This window comes from Myotis brandtii, unplaced genomic scaffold (genome assembly GCF_000412655.1).
Source record: "Myotis brandtii unplaced genomic scaffold, ASM41265v1 scaffold381, whole genome shotgun sequence".
NCBI classification, from domain to species: Eukaryota; Metazoa; Chordata; class Mammalia; order Chiroptera; family Vespertilionidae; genus Myotis; species Myotis brandtii.
Genome location: NW_005364633.1, coordinates 42,728 through 67,725, shown reverse-complemented (window position 1 = coordinate 67,725; position 24,998 = coordinate 42,728). Strand labels below are relative to the sequence as shown.

Sequence of the window (24,998 nt, the reverse complement as noted above, 5' to 3'; positions counted from 1 at the left end):
TAGGGAGCATGGGGGCGGGGGGGCGGGTAAAGACAGAGAGCGAAACATCAATGTGGGAGGGACACATTGACTGGTTGCCTCCTGCATGCGCCCCCACCAGGGCAGTGGAGGTGCCTGCCCTTGACCGGAATTGACCCGGTGACACCACGACTTGTATGCACATTAGAATCACCTGGAGACTTGCACACAGCCAAGACCAGTGAAGCCAGACACTCTGGAGGTGGGCACAGGCAGAGGTGTTTGGTCCCAAAGCGCTGACAAGTTGTCATTAAAATCAGTGCTTTTAAAAACGTGTCATTCCCAGAGTTCAGGCTGAAGTGACAGACTCTAGTCTCTCTTGGGACGTTTTCTAAGTAGAGTTTCATATGGACACTTAAAATCTGAACTACACTTACCTGGGAGCACCATTTCTAACGTTTTTTAGAAACTTAATTCTATCTTTTTGGAACCTGTTTTAACCAGCAGAAAACGTAAGTGCTCTCTTCCTTAAGTCAGAACAACTTTGAATTCCTTAATGAGGCCAGTACCCAAATGCCCGCGCAAGGTTAAAGATGTGCTGCCAGATTGGCAAGTTTTATGTAACAGTTCAAATACTTCCTGCAGCGCGGAGAGTAAACAGCGAGAGCAGGTCTAGCGTCAAGTCCCAGTTTTATTTGTGAGACAGAATTTTATCTCATTCATAGGAAGTTAATAAAAACCTACAAATGCAAGTGTAATTCACTGAGCGCTGCATTCGTAGGCCACAGAAATCTCTGGACCAAAGCAGAAAGCAAACAAACCAAACTACCACTAAGTTCATCACCAGATTTTATATCATCATATTACTTCTCTTCCGATTCATACTCGTATTCAAGTATTCAGAGTCCCCAAGTAACTCTGAGTTTATGGTCTTCTCTTTCCTTCCCGTTGGCTCCAAACCTGTCATGTGGTTGAGGGGAAGCGGACATACATATCCCAGCCTTCATCACTCAACCAGGGGCAGCTCCACAACCTTGGAGTCCACGGCTGTAGTACAAAGGAGAAATGGTAACCGCCCTAAGAGACCCACCGCTGGGTCCCAGGCCCCACTGACCCCACATCACCACCTTGTCCCGCATAAGAGAGCGTGCTCATGCCCTTTGGGGATCTGTGAGTGAGTGGACATTGTCCCCTAGAGTCACTGGAACAAGGTCTGTTTTCACACTCGTTAATGATGGTAAGTGTGCCTGCCTTCTCCACCTCCAGTTGTACGGCCCAAGTTCTTTGGTCAGGGACTTGCCGCAGGTGGTCTGCGTTCCGCTCATCCTCTTGGCGCTGGCCAAATGGGTCCCCTGAGACACCACATTCACCGCCTTGAGGTGGGGACCATGAGAGAGTGGTAGGGTAGGATCTTGCCTCGTGCTTTGGCAAAGTTCAAAAAGGCAGGGTCATTCACTTTTAGTTCCTTCTGGTACTTCTAGCCCCTCACAGTTCCTAACACAAGCTGCGAAGAGCAAACAACTGACGTGCAGGTCGGGGTTCCTTCTGTGATGCCTGCGGTTGGGCCTCTGTGCAGTGTGTCTCTGGGAATGACACTTGACCTCGGGCAGACAAGTGATTTTTGATTAAAGACTTGGCAGTGTTTTCTTAGCTGTGCAGGAGCTAACCCTCCCGCCTCCAGGCTCCCTCTCACTCAGATTCCTCACTGCATTCTGTCTTTCTGATGAACGAGTCAGTATTTTCGTGGTGATGCAATGTTCGCTGCTGGACATCTGGGCCTATCTGGATGCAGAGAACATTTTTCCGAATCAGTTGAACAGTGGGTCCTAGTGGATGAGTTCCGTCTTGGTTTCATTTAAAATCCAGCTGCTCTCTCCACCACTGCAGTTATACAGACTACTTTCACTGCCCAAGCATCCCAGGCATTCCACCTATTCTTCCCTCTTGCTGGCAGCCTCTGGTCTTTTTACTGTCGCCATAGTGGCAGTAAAGTGGAAGATACAATACAGTACATATCTTTTCAGAAAGGCTTCTTTTGCCTAGCAGTACGAATTTAAGGTTCCTCTGTGCCTTTTTGTGGAATGACAGTTTGTTTATCCTTTTATCTATTGAAGGACCTCTGGTTACATCCATGTTTAGGCTCTTGTGAATAAAGCTACCATAAACACTTAAGCGATGGTTTTATTATGAAAATGTTACCAACTCATTTGGGTAAATATAGGGAGTGGAATTGCTGGATCGTATGGTGGAGTATGTTTAGTTTTGTAGAAACTGCCAAACTGTCTTACAAAGTGGCCATACAGTTGTTTCTATCAGCAATGAACGAGACTTAAGCCTTTTTTAATTTTTTATTGAATTTATTGGGGTGACATTTAAAAAATATAATTTATATAATTTATTGGGGTGACATAGGCTTCAGGTACAATTCTTTAATACATCATCTGTATATCGTACTGTGTGTTCACCATCCCAAGTCCCAAGTCAGGTCCACTTCGGTCACGTTTATCCCCCCTTTGCCCTCTTCTACCTAAATCTTTAAAAAACACACAACTTGTTTTAATACCATTCAGAAGAGACTACAGCAATGTGTATAGTATTTATACATTGAAATGTGACTTCTCACATTATTGTGTTCATTGTATTCTACATTTGTTTCAGGTTTAACTCATTCAAAAGGACTAATGTCATCCTGCAACATTTGGTAAGTTTGGACTTGGCTTTGCTGGCATTATTAGATATGAGGTGTAACTTAGAATGCCATTGTTCGGGAAGAAGAGAAGTACCGGCAGGTGCCTTTGACCTTGGTACACCCTGGTTCCCAATCGTACAGTGTCAAGACGTGACCAACATAGCTTGCAGGAGGTGGCCTGAGGCAGGCTGTGGATAAGAGCACCAGTCTTCGAGTTGGAATGCCTGGGTTTCGTGGGCCCCCACTTAATCGTGGGCAGAGCACTTGGTCTCTCTCAGCCTCCTCTTGACTATATATAAACTGAGGATAATGGTATCCACCGTAGAGTGCTTATGGATAATAAATACTATGCTTCATTTGAAAAACTAGCCTAATGCTTGGCATATAATGAACCAGTAGTTTTCAGGTTTTTTAAAAGACGGGAACTTTTCAAGCAGGAAAAAAATCATTCATTTCTTTATATCATTCTAGTGGCATTAACGTTAAAGATTCTGTAATATTCTTTGCTCAAAGTCTCACCCTCTGTAACTGTCCGCCAAAAATGCTTGGCCCAAGTGCTTGGAGATCCATGCTTAAAGATATCCCTGCATCATTGTAATAGCAGAAGGTGGAAATTACCCAATGCTTTTCAGTATGGGACTGATAAATTGACATGTAAGACTGCATAACTGTCAAAAATAAATAGGCATCCTGTGCAGCCAAGTCCAACATGAAATATACAACATGATTTTATAAAGGAGGACTTAAACATTGTGTGTGCCCTAGCTGGTGTGGCTCAGTGGATAGAGCGTCGGCCTGCAGACCGAAGGGTCCCAGGTTCAATTCCAGTCAAGGGCACATGCTCGAGTTGCAGGCTCGATCCCCAGTAGGGGGTGTGCAGGAGGCAGCCAATCAATGATTCTCTCTCATCATTGATGTTTCTCCCTCTCCCTTCCTTTCTGAAATCAATAAAAATATATTTTATGTGAGCGTATGGGCAAGTTCTTCATAACTATGACATGTAAGCCTGTCATTTTGTAATCTGGCTTCACACTGCTCCTTCCTACTTTCCCAGCACTCATTTCTTCAACCAGCCTTTATTCTGCACGGGTTTATTTTCAGTGAATATTTTCAAATATTAATTGCTACTCTTTTGCATGTACTATTCTGTAGCATTCTCACCCCCTTTTTTCTTGGCATATATGAAGGCCCAGCTCAAATATCAACTTTTTCCAAGTTATTGGTAGCCACTGTAGTCTGAATTATTTGCCCTCTGTATTCATCTTTGCTTTCTAAATAGCTAATATATTGGTTGGTGTACAGTAATAAAAAATTAAAGAGTAGCCCTGACCGGTTTGGCTCAGTGGATAGAACGTCGGCCTGCGGACTCAAGGGTCCCGGGTTCGATTCTGGTCAAGGGCATGTACCTTAGTTGCAAGCACATCCCCAGTGGGTGGCGTGCAGGAGGCAGCTGATTGATGTTTCTCTCTCATCGATGTTTCTAGCTCTCTATCCCTCTCCCTTCCTCTCTGCAAAAAATCAATAAAATATATTTAAAAGAAAAGATTAAAGAGTATTTCATCGTTCAAGTTGACTCATTTCAGTTAGAAGTAAAATTTAAAAGATGTAAGAGGTATGTATAGTTGTTTTAATTGTAGCAATCTTTGTCAGATGTGCTCAGTTACCCATGTGATCGGTTACCTTAGCACTGTGTGAAGGCTTTGTATTTGCTGTAGCTGTTTCGATGTAAAGCTCTCATGTGCTTACACAGAGGCTGTCCGCCCACACGGATGCAGCGGGAGAGGTGCTGCTGGAGAGGAGGGGCTGCGCAGGGGTGATAACCCTGAACAGACCCAAGGCCCTCAACGCACTGAATCTGAGCATGATCCGGCAGATCTACCCACAGCTAAAGGTTGGTCATTTTCTTACAGCTGTTGTATCGATTGCTTTAAAAGTGTACCTTACAGTACATTTCTGGCATTCTTTCCCATGGAGTCATTGGACTGCCTGGGGTCGGCGCCCACGCCCATCGATTCCTAGCTTCAGTGCTGGCCCTGCGTTCCCCTAAAGCACCCAGGCCGGGAGGGCGTTGACCCAGGAGAGCCCCTCCTCTTCCTGTAGCTCTAAGTCTCTTCTTTGTCCTGCCGCTCTTTCCTCCTCCCGCCTTTTACCTGGTGATCCTGGGTCGGCCTCGTAGGGCCCGTGTGAAGGTACAGATCTACTCTGCTTCCACATGACAGCGGCCTTTTGATTTGAAGACCACTGTTTTCTAACTGCGTGGCCAGCCTTTACTGGGGAAGGTCATACATAAGCTTTTCTATTCTAAGTGAACTGCGGGTGCAGGGAAATCATCACTAAAGTCAGACCGCTTGTGCTTGAAACCTGGGCTTCTCCTAACTGTGTCGAAGGAGAGTGCCAATCGCGTGTACCTCCCTCTCCTCAGCTGTGAAGTAGGGTGCTCACACCTCAGGATTGCTGTGGAGAGAAGCCAAGCAGTGTATCTCATACGGTCAGCCACATGGTGTTCCACAAATGCTAGCTCTCCCTGGCCACCTCTTCCTCATTTTTCATTTGACGAGTCTCTTCCATTTTGCTGTCTGTTGGAATACCTTGTAATATGTTCTTAAATGTAATACAGAGAAATAATCCAGTGTTCCAGGTCAGAGTGGACAGCGTGGAAGCAAGAAGAGGATTCCTTGTAGAACACCACGTTTCCACTAACTGTCCAGCTACGCCTCTGCCTTGGGCATTTGTACTTTTATTCTCAAGTGTGGAATGTATAGAGCCTCTGTTAATTTTTCTGTCTCTAGTTAACTAATGTTTTATTGTTCTAGTCCAGGGGTGGGAAACCCCTGGCACGCGTGCCAAACATGGCACGCCAATAACTTTTGCTGGCACGCGAAACCCTCTCTTATAATTTTCCATTTACAATTTTTTTCTTAATATTGACTTCTTTATTTTTCAGATAAATTCAGTGTAGGTGCATCTTAGATAAATAAATAATTTTACATAACAAGTTATCTTAAAGACCATAGACATGGATTGACGAGAGAGGGGAAGAGCAATTTCTATGCTTCTGCCTTAACTCTCCCTGCCTTCCTAGATCCGACCAGTGTTTTGGTTTCATCACATACGCTTGTGAATCTTTGTTCTCAGTGATGAATTTTGTTAAGTCTCGTAATAGGAGTACCCTGACGGATGAAAGTTGTAGCTCGTGCATATTTCTGAAGGTCACAAAATATAAACCTGATGTAAAATCTCTGTCATCAGTGATGCAGCAACAAAAGTCCCACTGATAATATCAAATGGAGTCATAAAGCTTTCTGTCGGACTCTCAGTGTACATGTATACATTAAAAAATAAATGTATTTTTCATCATCATATACTGTGTTTTTGTCGCTCGAATAAATTTTATTATTTCTTCAAGGTTCTTCACATATGTACACCTTAAGAGATATCAAGTAGGCGTAACATGTTCTCAAAAAATTAGGGTTGGCACGCAGAAGAATTTTGAGTCAGAGATTTTGCTGGTTTTGGCACGCACTCACAAAAAGGTTGCCCACCCCTGTTCTAGTCTTTTGAGTTTACATTGGTTCTTGATTCTTTTATCCTACTTAATTTTTAGCTGGCCTTACCAGCCCCAAATTTCAGATTTGGTCTGTGTGTTTTCACTCTGTCACTTACAAATTTGTCAGTAGGACGGAGCCCCATAGCAACACACTAGAAAGGTTATTGCTCTGTTATCAACAACCTTTGGATGGATTTGTTCACTAGATTACTAAGCTTATGTAACATGTAGTAGTATTAAGTGTGTGTGTGTGTGTGTGTGTGTGTGTATCATAATATGCTAATTAGACTGGATGTCCTTCTGGGCGACCTTCTGGACGAAGCTGGGGCTGCGAGGGTAGCCCGGGTTCCGGGTGCCAGAGGGAAGCTAGTGCCAGCAGCCACGAATTTTGTGCATCGGGCCTCTAATATATATCCTATACAATAAAAGCCTATTGTGCAAATCGACTGAACAGCGGAACAACCCGTCGCTATAATGCGCACTGACCACCAGGGGGCAGATGCTCAATGCAGGAGCTGCCCCCAGCCCACAGGCCCAAGGCCAGCCAAGGCGGGTGCCAGTGGGGGCCCCCCAATCACCGCACCAGTCGCCCCACAGAGGGAGGTGACTGGCAGCGGCAGGGGGTGGGGCTGGCCAGCGGGCAGCACCAGGCTGGCCAAGGCAGGTGCCAGTGGGGGCCCCCCAATTGATTGCCCCGCCCACCAGGCCTAAGGACCCCACCCATGCACGAATTTCATGCACCAGGCCTCTAGTTGTGTGTGTGTGTGTGTGTGTGTATTTATATTTATATTTATATTTATATATTTATATATTTATATATTTTAACCTTTGTCTAAAAGTCATGGCAAAGATGTCAGATGCCATCATGAAAAGTTGGGATCCATTCTTCTGGATACACTTTATAAAGGTTCTGCTATATATCATGTATGGATATATACACAGGGTGGAGCAGAAGTAGTCTATCCATACACTGTATGCCTGTACACATGTAAGTGTGTGTGTGTCTGTGCAAGTGCATGCATCTTTAATGAGTTTGTGGTCGTAATGTGCTTATTCTGTCTTCTCTTTAGAGGTGGGAACAAGATCCCGAAACCTTCCTGATCATCATAAAGGGCGCCGGGGAGAAGGCTTTCTGTGCTGGGGGAGACATCAGAGGTACCAGCCCCTCCTCGCCCCTGAGCGCTCCCTCGACAGAACGGATAAAGTGCTAGCAAGCTTTCCTACTACTCCGTCACTGGTGTTACTTTTTAGAACTTTTTAAAAAGTTAATATATTCTCAGGTAGTTAACTTGTCTGCCCATCTTTAAACTTGTAGTTTAAAGATGGGCAGAGCCTTATGTATTGATTTTTAGCTTCTTTAGACTATTTTTGCATAAAAGCCTAACTTGATATTGTTGTTTGGAAATACAGTTACAAATTCTAGAATTATTCTAGTTTACATGAAATAAAACAGGGATTTCAATTCCAAGAAATTTAGCTTCTTGAAAGATCATAGTTCAGAACCATAAATAGGCACTCAGAAAATTTTTTAAATGATATTGTGAATGTCACTTAATTATTTTATATGGAAGTAATTGATTAGACTAAGACTGGAAGGAAGTGTAAAGTCTTTGAGGTAGAAGAGCTTCAGCATGCAGTGCAGGGTATCCTCCTTTCCGTTGAGAATGGCAAGGAGTGGTCAGCACTGAGCGGAGACGGTAGAGGAGCGTTTTGGGGCATAAACCAGGGAAAGCTTCAGAATGACAAGAGACGTCAAAACTGTCTTTTAATAGCCATGAAAAGAAGTCAAATTTGGAGCATTTTAAAGGAAGATAACATTAGAGTTAGTTTAAAACTATAAACAGTCAACAGGTTTTGTGTGACTTTCCCATAACAGAAGGAACATACCTACCATACATTTGTGTGCTAGTAGGTGAGTCTCCTAGGCCTTGACGGCAGGAAGAGGCATGTGCGCTTGCAGTGTGCGTGAGAGAGAGAAGGGTCTCATAGTGGTATTGACAGTGACTGCAGAAAACACAGTGGGTGTGAGCTTGGATGATAGGCAATTGCAATAGAAAGGAAACCACTGGTAGTGTTTATAATTCAGGTATTTACTGTGCACCTTTGTATTACGCCAGGCAGTAGTGTGCCATAGTAGCATCTTTGGGAAGATGTATTTCCTTTTGTATTATTAATAAATAAGGGCCTTACTATCTCATTTCCCTCTCTAGCGTCTCCTTTTATGTTTCTCCTTCAGTCTTTTAAAACGACTTCTTTCTTGATTTTGTTCTTTCTGGCCTGTGTGCCCTTGTAGGTACTCCTTCCTCTACTTAAAACCCCCCCCCCCCCCACCCATCACTTCCTAGGAAATCCCCATCTGTGTTCAAACTTGGCTCAGACTGTGTCTTCTGGGAAGCCTTCTTTCCATGGCACCTCCTGCTCCCACTCCTGCAGCACCTGCCTTAGAGTGAGCATCGCACCAGCACTGTATTTTAGTATCTTCTCTCCAGTCTGCATTCAGGGCAGTGTCTTACATTGCTGTCTTCATAATTGCAGCACCTAAAACAGTGCGTGGTACTCGGTGGATGCTCAGCACCTAAAACAGTGCATGGTACTCGGTGGGGAAGTGAAAGTGGCAGAAATATTGAATGATTGATTGATTGATTGATTGATTTCTCTCTGTGTGTATGTATAGTATACTTGAGATATATATTGCCACCCGGTCAGGTAGCTTCTTTGGTTAGAGCATCTTCCCAATGTGCCAGGGTTGTGAGTTCGATCCTGGTCAGGACCACATACAAGAGTCAGCCAATGAATGCACAAATAAGTGGAACAACAAATCCATGTGTGTTCTCTCTCTCTCTCTCTCTCAGTCTCTCTTTCTCTTTCTCTCCCCCTCCCCTCCCTCTCTCCCTTCCTCTCTTTCTCTCAAATCAATAAATTAAAAAAACAGATATATATTACCAAAAGAAATGTATATCCACCAAATATTTATTCAGGTGCTACAGAAAACAGTCAAAAGAAAGTGCATTTTGTAGCAATATATAACTTCTAAATTTAAGTGTAACATTTTGTAGGAAGTTCTTAAGAATTTTCCCCTTGAAGTTTTGACATGGGACTATGGATCTGGGGCTAACTATAACATGGCTGTGGCACGGGCAATTTCAAAACGTTAACAAATCATTCTAGAGTTTTCCCCGGGACTGAGTATTACAGTATTTTAAATTTATTTTATTTGATTCTATTGACTAGAAAACACTCTTTTTTTTTTAATTTGTAATCTTTTTTTCTTTCTTTCTTTTTTTGGTAACAATCTCAGAAGTTGTAAAGGGAGACCGGAAGATAAGTCAGGATTTCTTCAGAGAAGAATATGTGCTAAACAATGCCATTGGTATGTGCTTTGCTGAGAGCTTTGAAAATGGAATCAAGAAAAGCAGCATTAAAGTATGAATTATTAAAAATGTAATCAGTAGATAATCTTATTTAATCTTTTATATGCTATGTGTCAGTCATAAGTAAATTTGATTAAACTATTCGGACTGCTCATTCCGAAACCACACTTTCATTTTAGTAGGCTGTTCTCACCTATTTGTCATTCAGTCGATATGAAAACATGATTCTGATCATAGGGCTGGCTTTCTTGGAAAACAAAAGATGTGGGTCCCAGTTTTCTCTGTACAATGAGGTATCATTTTCTAATTCTTGAAGAATTTGCGATGAAACGTCTCTATAGTTGATGTTCCAGAGCCTGGGATTAGATGTTAAACTACAGGGAATAACACAGGAGTGCTTGTGTGCTCACCAGCCCAGAGGGAGCAGGCATCAGTACTTTATTTTGCTTGATGTTTTACAATTTATGTAAAAGAAATAGGATTCTACACGTTTTAACTTTACAGCTCCGTCTGCCTTGTTGCTTTCCTGGGCACCATTTCTCTCCCCAGAGGCAGCCGCTACCCCTCTGCAGAGCACCGCTGTCGTTAATTCGTAGTTTACCCTCCCAGACCACACTCTAGATTTTACTACATACTTACCTATGTGTTACTTACCTATGTATTATATAGAGGGTGTCCAAAAAATGTGTACACGCTTCAGCAGCTGATAACTCGGTTAATTTTCACTCCTTTTCAGGTTTAACAGATTTGAGATAATGGCTGAAGCCAGACTCAGCTTTGAGCAAAGAAAATGTATCCTAAAGTGCCACCAGACTTTTTTTTTATGGAGATACATAAAAGATAAAGTTTATGGTACAAAACTGGTGACAGTTGACAAATTGAGGGCACACAAATGCTGAACGAAATGACCCTTGATGTCTGCGATCCCATTGCTTCATGTTATCAGCTGTGCCTGGACCAGAATGGTCATTAGTTTGAAAACAGGCATTGGCAAAAAAATTATTCATATCTGTAGTTTTTAGTTTTTTTAACTTTTGAAAATGAACTGTATGTTAATAAACACTGACTTTATAATCATTCAAAGTGTATATACATTTTTTGGGACACCCTATGTGATATACACATAAGATATACATGTAACGTGTGTGTAAGTATGTTTACGCCTAATGCCAGTATGTCTATTGAGTATAGTTGAATTGGCAGTTAGTGACGGAGCTGGACTACAGTCTGGGCCTTCCGACTTCTGGTCCGTGCTTTTTCCTTTGTGCTTCACTTCTCTTTGTACCCAGTTACTTGAGATTTACAGAAAACAAGTTATGTTCTTTAACATATAGCTGTGTATATAAACATCAGTGGCTTGTAAGGCAGTTGTTAGTCATATTTCTCAGTAGCTGAATCAAAGCTTCCATTTGTTTCAAATTGCAGGGTTGAGTTGTTAAATGATTATGAACAGATGATCAGGATCGTTTATGGATTGTCATTTTAAGAACAACATTTTACAGGCCACACATTTAGTCTACCTTGATATTTCTTGCAAAAATTTCCTTGGGAAAATATTCAGTTCATATAACATGTGGTTTTTTTAGGGGGAAAATTTTTTTAAACATTGCAATTAATTACAATTCTTTTTCTTTTAGATTCTTGCCAGAAACCGTATATTGCATTTATTCATGGAATTACAATGGGTGGGGTAAGTAGACTGTTTTACTCTCATCATTACTATGTGAGTTGTATTAAGAATAAGTTAATTATTAAACAGAAATAGGTCCTGGCCAGGTAGATCATTGGTTAGAGCACCGTCCTGATACGCCAAAGTTTCAGGTTCGGTCTTCAGGCAGGGCGCATACAAGAAGCAACCAATGAATGCATCAATAAACTGAACAACAAATCCATGTTTCTCTCTCTCTCTCTCTCCAAAAATGATTTTAAAAAACCCCAAACAAACCAGAAATGAAGCGATGAATATAACACAATAAAACTTGTTGAAACAAAGTTATGTTTGTATTGTAGAGCCTTGCAAGTTTGGGATACAACACTTACATCACGTTTACACTATCTCCACCCAAAAGAAAATGGTCTTACTTATGTTATATGCTGTGTTAGCGTCTGGAATTAACAGTTTTTTTAACCAATAGAACTCACTGAATCTTGTTTTTAAAAATGTAGAGCCCCTTTCTACTATAAGTAACGGATCGCTCCCAACAGTGTCGGGAGAGAACCTGGGCTGTCGGTGGGTTTTGCCTCCGAGTAGTGGGGATGTGGGGTCGGGGTTGTCTGTGGCACAAGCTCCCCTCAGTGACAGTGGCTGTTCTGTGACGTTCTCTGAAGCGGCCTTTGTCAGTTGAAATCTTTACTTTGAGTCTACGCTCTTACAAAGAAGTCTTACAGGTCCCTGGCCTTGAATAACTTGATGTGGAGTTGGAGAAAACGTAAGATAATTAGCAAGTGGTAAATTGTATGGCACTGACAATAGCAAAGACAAACGTTTCAACAAGTGGGAGGTCAGAGGGAGTCTCCATGGCAGGAAAAGGTAGGCTTCAGGTAGGTGGTAGGAGGCCAGAGGGTAGGATTTAAACTTCCACCTGCCCCAGGGTTGCAGGATCTGGAGTGTGCAGGAGGCAGCTGATCGATGTTTCTCTCTCATAGATGTTTCTAACCCCCTATCCCCCTCCCTTTCCTCTCTCTAAAAAAATCAATAAAATATATTAAAATAAAAATAAAATAAAATATAAGATTGGCATATATAGTACATAGAATTTATAAGAAATTGCATGTGTTTTTTAATATTTTCTGAAAAAGGTTTAAAAGTTTCAAGAGCTTTTAAATGGCTGAACTTGAACTGAGGAAATGTAATGGAAAATTAGAATAATCAGATAGAAATGAGCCCCTTTTAATGAGTTCACACTGATAGAACTCAAAGTGCTTGACATTGTTTCAGATAATTTACATGTTTTAACTCATTTAACTGTGTGGTGTCAAAGTTAGGGTACACTGGTTACAAAGGATTAAGAATGAGAACTAAATATAATATAGGAAATGTATGTTACAGTGTGAACACTGACATAAATTTTTTGATACTTTGTCATCACGTGTATACTCCTTATTTATTTTATTCAAATACCTGTTTATTCAACTATGTTTATTCAGAGATGACTGTATAGTTTGCCCTTTACAGTGACATTCACCAAATCAGAGGCTTCCAGCCAGCCTTTTTATTTTCTAAAACTTGTGTCTTAGTAACCATTTTTAAAGAGTTACATGGTTCACCCCATGGTATCTGAGAAAAATGATATTGCTGATTTTATCTGACGAAACATGAATAAGTACGATGTGCTAACATTCTCCTTAAAGCTGCCGAAGTTTCCTAGAGTAGCTTGATGGTGCTTTTCTGACCTTGGTCCCACGCAGACACTCAGTGGTCTGGGTAGTCACAGTTCTTCTGTTTGGAATGAGAGGGCCTCGGGGGGTTGGGGGGAAGGATGTGAAGCATGGCACAGAGCGGGAGCCAGAACAAACCCGTCGCAGACACAGGGAGGCCGGGTACTTGTCACCAGTCAGGTCTCTCAAGTTGTGTGGTTCAGGGTTTCCCTCAGTCTGTCTCCTGAGAGCAAGTCTTGTGGAATAGAAAGCTGATTATTTGTTTATAATATTCTGAGTGTACGAATTTGTTTTTATTCTCTTATAGTATTTTAAAACGTTTTGCCTTATTTGCCTAGGGAGTCGGACTCTCCGTTCATGGGCTATTCCGAGTGGCTACTGAAAAGTCTCTTTTTGCAATGCCAGAAACTGCAATAGGTAAAAAAACAAACCCAAAATTTTCATAATTACTTTTATTTCAACTTATTTTGACTGCGCTGTATGTCACACAAGAGTTGGTTAATTTCTTCAACAACAATGTAATCTGAACTATTAGGAAATAGGGGATATTACGAACAATGTTATGCTAATAAACTGGACAGTGCTCCGACCAGCCGAGCGCCCCAGCCAGGGCAGTTCTGGGTCCATCCTGATTGGTTGTTTATCACCTCACTACGGGCGGGTGGCACCTTTCTGCTGCTTAAGAGGCTTGGCAGTTTCTAACTGGACGCCGGACACTGTAAACTTCCCCTTGTTGGGCGCTGGATGCTTTGTTTTCTTATGAATATTGGTGAGCTTGCTTCTGGGAGGACTTAAGTCATTTGCAAACAGTTTGATCCTTGCAAGTCTTGCAAGATTGTGGATGTTTTGGTGCAGCATCTGAGCAGTTGCCCAGGCGAGTGCTACTTACTTTCCTCTTTGTATTCTGCTCAGTGCTCCATGCATCATGTGCTTTCTCGTCTGACCGGCGGGAACAGGCACTCCCAGCTTGGTGTGGGTCCCGGGGCTGTGCTGTGTGATCCTTTCTTCCCTCTTTCTGTAGACTGTCCATTTTTTATTGTCAGATAAGACTTCATCTCATGAACAGAGTTCAGTTTGCTCATCCGTTCACTCACTGGCAAACATTGGGTGGTTTTCATCTTGTGTCTGCTGGGCATAATCTGGTAGAACCATTTTTTTTTTAAATTTATCTTTATTATTGAAAGTATTACGATGTCCTCTTTGTTTTTTTGTTGTTGTTTGTTTGGTTTTCTTTTTCCCCTTTTTTATTTTATTGATTTTTTAGAGAGAGGAAAGGAGAGGGGCGGGGGGGGGGGGGGGGGGGGGGGGGGGGAGAAAGAGAAATATTGATGTTTTGGTTGGTTGCCTCCCACATACACCCCGACTAGGGATAGAACCCACAACCTGAGCATGTGCCCTGACCGGGAATTGAACTGGCAACCTTTTGGTGATGTGCAACCCGCTGAGCCACGCTGGCCAGGCTGTGTAACCCTTCCTTATGGTTCTTGCCCTGGCCACAGTGGTTTCCTCATACACGAGTACTGCTCAGTGCTGGTCTCTCATTTGAACCCCTGCTGTCTCTCTTTGTTATTTAATTAGGACTGTTCCCTGATGTGGGCGGAGGCTATTTCTTGCCAAGACTTCAGGGAAGACTGGGTTACTTCCTTGCCTTAACAGGATTCAGGCTGAAAGGAAGAGATGTGTACAGAGCAGGAATTGCTACACACTTTGTAGATTCTGAAAAGGTGAGTACTTGGACGATTGCATCTTGTGTTGTTGGAATAACTCATATCGCATGGGAGGCAGTGGGTGGCTGAGGTCTGAATCCTGGACCTCGTGCTTAAAGCTCTGTGACCGCCTGGAAGGGTCTCAGCTCCCCAGCTTCAGGTTCCTCCCACAGATGCAGGTCACTGGGTCAGGAAGAAGGGCTCCCTACAGAAGGACCGGAGTTTGCTGGAGTTTGCTTGTGGAGCGCAGCCCCGCTGGGTTTGAGAGAGCGTGGTCAGGGGAGGCCTTCTGGATGGAGGAGACATTTAACGAGCAGGCGGGACACGGCACTCGGACAGCAAGCACCGCTATGTTTTGGAAACAGTGAAAAGCCCCATTTGACGGAGCACAGGGGAGGTGTGTGAGGGGCCAGGGGAGAGCTCAGTGTGGCCGTGTTACAGAGCCTACGGCCACTGTAGCGGCCACAATTCCATGGGATCATTTTAGTTCAAGTCAGTTACAGTGTACAGTTCAGATCTTTGGTTGTGGTACCGCATTTCACCTGCTCAGTAGCCAGAGGGGAACGAAGATGAATGTCTCAATCCCTCCTCTTCAGTTCTCCCACCTTTACTCATTCCTCGCAAGACAACACCTGCTGTGTGGGAACGTGTGTGCACAACTTCAGTGAAAACCTCCTTCAGTAGCTTAGCTGAAGAGAGCATCATAATTTTAAGACAGGAATTTCAAAAAAGAATATAAGGTTTCTGAAGTGCCTTGTGTTACTGTGGTGTTTCAAATCTGTTTCCTGTCCTGCCTTATTATTGTTATTTTTTACCTTTAGCTGAGCCTGTTAGAAGAAGATTTATTATCCCTGAAATCTCCTTCCAAAGAAAAGATCGCAGATGTCTTGGAAACGTATCATGCAAAGGTAACCTTGTCAGTATTCTAACCTCAGGTTCTAATTCCGGGGAAGGGCGAGTGGCTGGAGAGCGGTGATGAGCACTGTGGTGCGTGGATGTGGATAAATGTGCGCAGCCTTCTAAAAGCCACAGAGGAAGAGTCTGCAGAGCTGTCAGGGTGGGGACTGAGTCCAACTCACATCCAAGGTCGTTCCCCCGGCAACCAGCCCTCCTGTCCTTCGGGGCTTTCCAGAGTTCCCTCGTTAACAGTAACAGTGCTGTGGCTGAGAGGGACTTGTTATAAAAACAAGACACCCGTCTCACCTTTATTTTGGGCACTGAAGACAAATGACCAAATATTAACACGGAAGGTACTTGCTGTGTTCCAAGGCTGTGGGCAGCTGTGAGCCATGAGTGAGACTGAGCATCTGTGCATGTTAAGTTACGCTTCGCAGTGGAGCTACGTGCTCATTTGGATTTCAGTCCTAAATACCATCCCCTAAGTGCGGGACGGAGAATGCGGCCACAGTGGCCCGGGGTAAACGCTTTAGTGCAGAGACTGACTGTGCAGCCCGGAAGGACTGCCCGGAACTGCCCCAGCTGGTCCTCTTATAAAAGCCTCGTATCCAAAGCAGACGGGCCCGTGGCGTCGTGCTGTGCTTTGCTAGGACTCAGCCACACCTGCAGCGAAGGTGTGTGTCCACACTTTAGGAAGGACCTTGAGCCTGGCCGATCCAGCTCACTGGTGGGGTGACATTCCACACCAAGAGGCCACCCGTTCCATTCCCTGTCAGGGCACATGCCCAGGTGTCGGGCTTCATCCCCAGTAGGGGGCGTGCAGGAGGCAGCCGATGGATGTTTCTCATCATTGATGTGTCTATCTCCCTCTCCCTTCCTCTCTCTCTCAAATCAATGAAAGCATATTATGAAAAATGAATGACCTGGATAAACTGGAATTGGTGCAGTAGAGGGACCTGGGTTGTGAGGCACACCCTGCAGTGTGAGGAACGATGAAGGTGGAAGGGGGTGAATTAGAGCTAGAAACACGAGGGCTTATTTTTGGCCCAGAATTAAACACAAGTTCTAGCCACAGCTGCCCCCGCACTCGGGGCGCTGTTTTATCTCTGTGGCTGCGGGGAGTGGCGGGATGCCTGCGTCACGTGGCGCTGGGCAGGACGACTTCCCGGTCCTTACAGTCCTTGAACTTCCTGACACGCTGTGACGGACACGTGTCACAGAGATGATGTGAAGTAAAAGTACAGGAGCACTTGGCCTTCGACCCTGTCAGGTGCTGGCCTGGGATAGACACCTCTGAGCTTTGAACACAGTGGTAGGCAGTCAGGAGACGGTTGGATGGAATTGGATTGAAAGCGATAATCTGTCACATAGTGTATCCTTCAATATGAACTGATTGAAGATTTTTAAAGGATTTGAGTTACTTCAAATGAATGTCAATATTTTTCTTTTCAAACAGTCCAAGGTTGATGAGGGCAAGGCGTTCGCACTGGAGGAGCACCTGGGCAGGATAAACAGGTACTGAGCCCCAGGTGCCCCTGCCCCTGGGGGCTGGGCAATGGGACCTGCTAATGGAATGCCATTGTGTTGAGCAGGGGTCCTCAAACTCTTTAAACAGGGGGCCAGTTCACTGTCCCTCAGACCGTTGGAGGGCCGGACTATAGTTTAAAAAAAAAACTATGAACAAATTCCTATGCACACTGCACATATCTTATTTTGAAGTAAAAAAACAAAACGGGAACAAATACAATATTTGTATTTGCATGTGGCCCGCGGGCCGTAGTTTGAGGACCCCTGGTGTTGAGGATGCACCTAATTCTGCAATTGGAGAGCACAGTGCTTTTATTTCACTTACCTTTGAAAACAGCTTCTTGGCCACTCTGTTGGTAATCTGCTGCACCGACTCATGTTACTGAAAAACATCTTTTTTTTTTTTTTTTTTTTAAGTGGGAAAGAGAGGCTAGAAATAATTGAATTAACTTACCTTTTATCTTTGTAAAGTCGTCTTCCCTGAAGGTCTGATGTATCAAGCCCTCGGCCAGTGGTTTAGTGAGTGATCTGAGAGATTGACAAACTGGCTTAAGAACACAGGAGGAGGGAAACTACTGGAAAATAAGACAACCGTCTCTACAGTTAGAAGCACCAGTTTTTCAGTTTCGATATCATCACTCACAAATAACACACACAGGAGGTGCACAGAGAAGACTTAGGCTCTGTGCTGCGCTGCCGAGAGCGGAGCGGTGTCTGAGCTCCTGCGCCTGGAGGGGGGAGCTGTGCCGGGGTTCTGGCTGCCACAGGAGGAGGGATCTTAATGTGACATCACGTGTCCCCTTTCCTACAGTTGCTTCTCCGCCAACACCGTGGAACAGATTATTGAAAATTTACAGCAAGATGGTTCGCCTTTTGCCCTGGAGCAGCTGAAGGTAAAGCATGGGTCACTTCTGCCCTGAGCAGGTGGGTTCTTGGACGGGGAGGCCTCCTGGGGGGCAGGTTTCTGTGGTGGTGGCATAGCCCACTGTTGTTGTTCCCACAAAACCTCACCAAACCCAAGTGCCGTGTCTCCCTGCCGATGCCAGGGCAGCCCTTGGCCGTCATGAGGAGCCCGAGGCACACTTCCCCTCCAGGGTCCTCCTGGTTCTGTGGGGGAAGCACCAGGGACGGTCACCTTGCAGCATGTTGCAGGTGTGACATTGATCTGTAAGTTCTGTTTAATGAGCAACAGCTCAATATATGGTCTTTCTAAGCAGTAGGTTTAATAAAAAATAGGAAGAAATCTTTTTAAACCCGTTGTGCGCCATAAGCGTCTGTAGATGCAAGCGGCGGACCTTTCCCACGCCACGCACGTCTATAACAAAATGTTTTCCTTAAGTGGCAGCCCTGACCAACTTTAAAATCATTTTTCGTGAGAATTTTCAGCTGAAAATGTTCAAGAACACCCGGATTGTGAGTAATATATTTATTTTTATAATATTCATTGCAAATTGATTTTTTAAATTAAATTCACAATATCGTGGCGTGTGGGATGGTTTCCGTTTTGGACGCGTGGCAGTCCAAACTGATTAAACTAGCACAAGGCTCCATCTCCAGCCACCGCTGAGCCTAAGCAGTTTCTCAGTCTCAGGGGCACGATCTTCCACAGCCGGCTCAGCTGGCGACAGCGGGAGGCGCCGCTTTGTGGGAATGCCATGCCGGCAGGTTAGACCCCTGAGACAGCTTTCAGACTTCTAGACGCGGCAGGCACGCATCCGAGCAGGTGGGACAGCGGTCTCTCTCCCTGACTCACAGTCGTTAACGTTATTACAGCTTTTAGGAATGTTTGCATAAATGTAGATGATGGTTTTCTGTTTCAGGGATTCTGACTTCAGGTTGGTTCTCTTGTTCCAGAGCAGTATAAAAACTAGTATTCCTGTTATTACTGTTCTCAGCAACGTGGCAGAGTGTGCCCTTAGCCGTTCCCTTTGCAAACAGCCACGCAGCACTTTGCCTGACAGGCGATCTGGTGTCACTTTACAGCAGCTCAGATGTGCAGGGACCACCTCCCTTGAGAGCACTGCCCCCCCTGGACTGGGGGGGCTGTGGGGGGGGGACTGGACGCCCTCCCGCTGGCCTCTGTCCCTCTGGCGTGTGATCGTCCCGCACGCAGAACGGGGTCCCGGCAAGCCCATCCTGAGAGGGACACACACACACACACACGAAGTGCGAGTTTCCTTCTCACTCGGCTCACCTGGAGCTCTGGTGAATGAACGCGGCTCCAAAATGCCCGTCTCTGCTGGGAGTGATGTGACATGACGTGGGATCAAACTCCCGCTGAGGCTTCCTGGCCCACGTAGACGCCCCAGAACCACCCAGAACCACCTGAAGGAGAAGATAGCCGTTGGTGCTCAGGTGAAACGTTTGCAGATGAGAGAAATGCTGGATGGATTTTAGGAGGGTCCCAATGCTTGTCTTGGTGAGCCTCTCGGGTGGCTCCTCGCCCCGGGCGTCCTCGGGTCCCTGTGCTCTTCCTGCGGGTCCCAGGGGTTTAGCCGCGTTCCTGTGCCAAGTGCCACCACGTCCTCTACATCTCGGGGTCCCCTTCTCTCCAGGATTGACTGTGACAGAGACGACATTTCTTCAACATCCTTACTAATCGTTAGAAACAGTGTTAGGTGCACACCCAGTGGTGACACGTTAGACACATGCTGAGTGGTCCTCCCACTGAGTCCGTTTCAGCAGCTGAAGAGATGGATTTTTCCTTACTGTCATGTTTGCTTGGTGCTTGGGCAGGATTAGCCTAAAGCGTAGCCTGACTTTGCTAGGACTTTGTCATCTGAAAGTGCTGTATGAAGGAGCACATTTTAACACGATTTATACCCAAACTCAGCTGGTTTGTTATAGACAGTAGAGGAACTATTGGTCTAAAATGAGCAAATGCTTTTTCCTAACAGGTAATTAATAAAATGTCTCCAACATCTCTCAAGATCACACTGCGGCAGCTCACAGAGGGGTCCTCAAAGACCTTGAAGGATGTGTTGACCATGGAGTACCGGCTGAGCCAAGCTTGTGTGGTGAGAATTGGTCTAAGTGTTACCATTTCAGGGCTACGAGCTAACGTATGGTCACTGTAGAGCATGCAAAACACGGAACCATCGATAGGAAAACGGCCGGGATGTCTCTGTGGAAACAGCGGGCCAGTTAGCTCAGGTGCCGTGGAGACACTTGAGCAGAGGGGGTGGGTGGTGGTGGAGTGGGGACCCATCGGTCCGTCTCCGATGCTGTGGCAGCAGTGGCCGTGGGAGTGGGAGCTCAGCGGGTGTAGAGAGAGGTCGCCGGGAGCAAGGGCGCTCACAGCTCTCCCTCCTCTCGTGTCTTCCAGGGAGGCCATGACTTTCCCGAAGGCGTCCGGGCAGGTGAGTGACAGCTGGCTCCTTCGGCTCTCATGGGAGCAGAACGTGTGAGCGCACACTGTTCATCCAAGGTGGTTGCTGTCTTATTAGTGAAAATTAGACTTTTATACAGATTGCAAAGTGTTAAAAAATTATCAACTGGCATATAGGGGAGATAAGTCATTGCATCCAATATTGTTTTAAAAACTTACATGACTGCTCACTGCTCCCTAATTTATATGTAAGAGGTCACCCTGCTTTTAAAGTCGCGGGCAGAGGCAGTGTGAACTTGTCACTCATTCTGCTGCTGAAGCCTCAGAGAGGTACGTTTATTCCGCACAATGCAGGAGAAAAGCCATACTACATAATTAGTAAAATATGTGAATGTTTTTATTTATACTTTTGCTTATCATCTTCAAAGCCAGTATACTTAGAAGAAGCAAGTGGTTGATTTTTTTCGTTCCTAGCAAATTTGCAATAATTTTTATGCATATGCCCATATCCCTAAAAACAGCTGTTACTTCTGTGAGTTTTCCCTCTGCCTGCACTTTGCATGTCTGGTTTTGTTATGTTTTTATTGATCACTTTCATGTAGTAAGACTGGATGCGCTCTGCCTGAATAGAGCTTCGGTCAACACTGGGCACTGCGTGGGGGACTTCTGAGCTTATGGCCTGATCTCCTATCTGAAGTGAGCCTGGGCTCAAACCCTCTCAGAGGCACATGGCACTGAGTTGGAGGAGGTCATAGGTCGTACAAAAACCAATAAAATAGGCATTTCCCCCACTAATTCCCAGCAACTTGGGATCGGAGCCTAGACTTCTGATTTCAGGAGGATCTGTGTGGTACTTGGGTTCTGCTGCCAAACCTTCATTTTGTGTGAGAGCAACCCTTCTTAAACTTAAGAAAGAAAGGTGTTGCTTTTAGATACACTGTCGTGATTTTAAGGAAAAAGAGTTGAAACCGAGCAGCATTGAATTCTGATTACAATGCAGGTTCTTATCAGGCTGCTTTTTACTGAGGAGAAAGGGTAGCCCCTCGTTAACCAGCATAACCTTTTTATTCGGAAAGTAGCATCTGTTCTCGGGAAAACTGTTCGGTGTTTTTGCATAATCAAATGTTTGCGTTAATTTGCTAATTATAGAACATGTCATCAAATTAAGTAAAGTAGCAAATTAGGGGAGTGGTTGTCAGAGGTGTTCGTTGTTAGCGTGTAGAGCAGACTTCTGGGCATCGGGGAAAGCAAAGCAGGTCATTCTAGCAGAGCAGCTGCGGGCGGAGCTGCCTCCATGCAGGCTGCCTGTCTGCTGACAAAGTGCTCGTTGGGAATAGAATAGACTCCGAGTTAATCACTCTTTCCTGTGCCCTTGAGGGGACGTCCGGGCGGCAGACAGCATTGGCAGGGGCCCGGGGGTCCTGGCGGGAAGCCTGTCCCAGGGCTGCTTGCATGGGCACTGCCCCGGATGTGCAGCTCAGGTTGGCTGGGAAGATGACATCATGGTCAGCACCCTCACTGGTCTGATGCTGATGCTGGGGCCTCACAGCCAGGCAGCTGAACTGCGCCCCAGTGTCCACACTTAACTATGCATCCACCCCCCACCCCTCCCTTCCAGCAGCCTGCTTCCTGGTCCCAGATCGCTGCTCTCATCATTTACCTTGAACCCTACAGGCGGTGTCTGGTTCTTGTAGAGTTTGTCTGTTGATATGTTTCCACTCTTCACAGGGACTGTGCACGTTTTACTAGTAAACATGGTTCAAACCGCCCGCCACAGCCATGTGAGTGCGGCCCCTTCCCTTCACGGCTTTGCGACAACTTAAGAAACCCCACAGAGAGGCCCTGCCTGCCCCATCAGCCCCCAATGGCAGCATCGGTAGCTGTGCACTGTCAGCCGGAAGCTGGCACCCCCCCTTAAAGGGGCCTTACAGACGCCTCGCGCTCACCCTCCTGTGGGGTCTCCTGGCTGCACTCAGTGATGACACCACTGAGGCTGGAGGGGCTTCTCATGATGCCGGTGACGTCGGCGCTGACTCAGGGCTGTGTGAGCGGAGGGCTCAGCAGAGGCAGGGTCCACGCTGAGTTATGCGTAAGCCCCTTCCTCTCCCTTCAGTCATCTTCCCTCACCTCAGCTGGGTGAGGGAGACCCTCCTCCCTCCTGCTGTCCTCCCAGTCACCCCTGCGCTGGTCCAGCTGCTGTATAACAGGAGACTTCCTTCACGGCTTTGCCGGAAGACGACGAGGCTTCTAGCCCCGAACGCTGGCTTCGCTCGGAGGCCCGGGCTGGCGGTTACCATGCGGTCCTCATCAGCACGTGGCCGCCCGTCCGGAATCTGTGGGGCTTCACTTTTAAGAGGAAGAGAAACACACAAATTCACACTTTGCAGAAAGACATGTGCTGGAAAACCACGCCTCGTACCAGGCGTTTGTCGTTCGGTAATTAGAATCGTGACTCAGCAAGAAATGAACTGATGTTTCTTGTTCTTCACTTCAGTTTTAATAGATAAAGACCAGAGTCCAAAGTGGAAGCCGGCCAGCCTGGCGGAAGTGACTGATGAGGCTGTGAGCAGTTACTTCAAGTCTCTGGGGAGCAACGATTTGAAGTTGTGAAGTGCCTGGGTTTGGGAGGTAGTTTGGAACAGAGGTTGGCAAACGGAGGCTCATGCCCGAGTCGGCTGCTGCGTTACATGCCCGCGAGCTGGGCGGCTTCTGCAGTTTAATGGGGGGGAAGGAGAGCAGAGACGGGCATTTCATGAACCATCGGTGTCCGCAAGTAAAGCGTTGGAGCGTAGCTGGACTCGCCTGTGTGCACTTCACCTCAGGAGATCACAGCCCAGACGAGGCCTGCCAGCCCAAGCTGTTTCCTCTCCGCCCTTTTAGAGGACGTCTGCCAGCCCCTGACTGGAGATGGGACACGTGAGGTCCTCAGAGATTGGGTGGGAGAGCTGGTGGGAATGGGAGCTTAATGTCCGGCTTTGGGAAGGCGTTTATATGTTGATTAAGTAGATTATGTACAGATGATAAAAAATAAAATCATGTTTTTGGATACTGTGTTAATGCTTCATAGAGTTTTCTCCATGTATAAGTCTATTTTAAAATGATTATGAGTGACTGTAACAGAAGTGCTCCTTTTATAGCATTAGAAATCTCAGGCAAAGAGAAAGGTTCTCGTCAAGTTGTCTCTCCAGTGTTATTCACTCAGCCTCGGCTTTTCTAAAGTTAACCCTCCCCTCCCTGGGATAGAGGGGCCTCACTTCCCTCCGCAGCACCCGCTGACCGGCAGGTGGGAGCTGGGGAGTCCAGGCTCCGAGATGGGGACGCCCTGGTGCTTGCAGTTGGCATCCAGCGTCCGCGTGGGCATTGCCATTGGTCCTTACCCAGTTCAGTCAGGAGGGAGAAGTGAACACGGGACTTCCACTTAGAATAGAAATCCCTTCAGTAACTGGTCCTGTTACAAAACGAGGGTGTTCAGGGCACGAGAAGCCGCAGGGACCTGCAAGTCTAGGTGAGAATAACTAAGTTAAAGGTCAGCTTCTTGTTTATATTGTAACTCGTATAGTTTTTCCTGCGTGGGGAAACCATCAGAAACTAAGAATTTCAGGGTCGTAAGAACAGAGTGGCAGCGATCCATGATTCTCTCATCATTGGTGTTTCTAGCTCTCTCTCCCTCCCTCTCTGAAATCAATTTAAAAAAAAAATTTTTTTTTAAAGGAAAGTGGTGGAACTGAAAATGACATCAAAGGTTTTATCCTGGACCTTCCATAGGTGGGGAGTTGCAGCCCAGAGGACTGGCTTTCCATTCTGTTCTTAGTCTATGCAGCAGGAAGGAGCTTCCAGAAACTTCAGGAGCAGAGTAGGAATAAAGGTGCCCCAATAAGGTGCACGCTGACCATTCTGTTCTCAATGCTCTGAGTCGGACCAAATGTCCCACGCAGCCACGTGCATTAGTGGGTTCTGCTCACTTTGTGTTTGTGAAAAACACAGGAAATATTAAGGCCTCTGTGTTGAAAAGCCTGTAAGTGCGCAGTGTTAAAAGCATTTGCTTCCTGAAATTAAATAGGAACTCATAGCTAGTTAGTTGCAACTAGACTTTTATTGTACAAAGAAGTGTTTCCACAAAAATATTTGGAAGAAATATTCCATTTCATAGCTAAGACTTACAGGGAGGGGAACTGGCTGATAAAATGTCAGTTTTGCCAAATGAGATGGAGAGAGTGCCTCTGAGCTGTACGTGTCCCGCGTGGTCACACAAATGCAGGAGGAAGTAAACCTATGTGAGGGCTTTGTCTTAAATGACTGCTGACGGGATTTATAGCGTGTCTTACCTCTAGATTTCTCACATTATACAAGTACAGTCCCTCCATTTCGTAAATGTCCGTGATACGGGCTAGGATGCAGGATATCATGCTTTGTGCCTTTACTGTGCCCATTTTCAGTGCCAATAAGGCAATTTGACAAAGGATTCCTTGGGACTAGAGTCATTTCCATCCCCTTCGCCCCTGTGCTTTCAGAGCTAATAATAACCATGGGGAGTTGGCAGAGAACGGGCGAGGCCTCTGAGCGCGGAGGGCGCTCGCACCCAGGCCTGCGCTGCCCG

General features: G+C 45.7%; 1 protein-coding gene across 1 annotated transcript in view; it reads left to right on the top strand.

Moving 5' to 3' along the window:
• HIBCH (3-hydroxyisobutyryl-CoA hydrolase) overlaps positions 1–23,454 on the top strand; it is a 28,062-nt gene extending 4,608 nt beyond the window's left edge. The window contains exons 3-15 of the mRNA XM_014544762.1: positions 2,617–2,659; positions 4,398–4,538; positions 7,265–7,349; positions 9,493–9,564; positions 11,203–11,255; positions 13,282–13,360; positions 14,522–14,667; positions 15,471–15,557; positions 17,003–17,061; positions 17,885–17,966; positions 19,971–20,090; positions 20,399–20,432; positions 22,896–23,454. Of these exons, the coding sequence (XP_014400248.1) occupies positions 2,617–2,659; positions 4,398–4,538; positions 7,265–7,349; positions 9,493–9,564; positions 11,203–11,255; positions 13,282–13,360; positions 14,522–14,667; positions 15,471–15,557; positions 17,003–17,061; positions 17,885–17,966; positions 19,971–20,090; positions 20,399–20,432; positions 22,896–23,011 (1,117 nt within the window). The 3' untranslated portion in view covers positions 23,012–23,454. The remainder of the gene's footprint in view (positions 1–2,616; positions 2,660–4,397; positions 4,539–7,264; positions 7,350–9,492; positions 9,565–11,202; positions 11,256–13,281; positions 13,361–14,521; positions 14,668–15,470; positions 15,558–17,002; positions 17,062–17,884; positions 17,967–19,970; positions 20,091–20,398; positions 20,433–22,895) is intronic.
• The last annotated feature ends 1,544 nt before the right edge of the window (positions 23,455–24,998 follow it).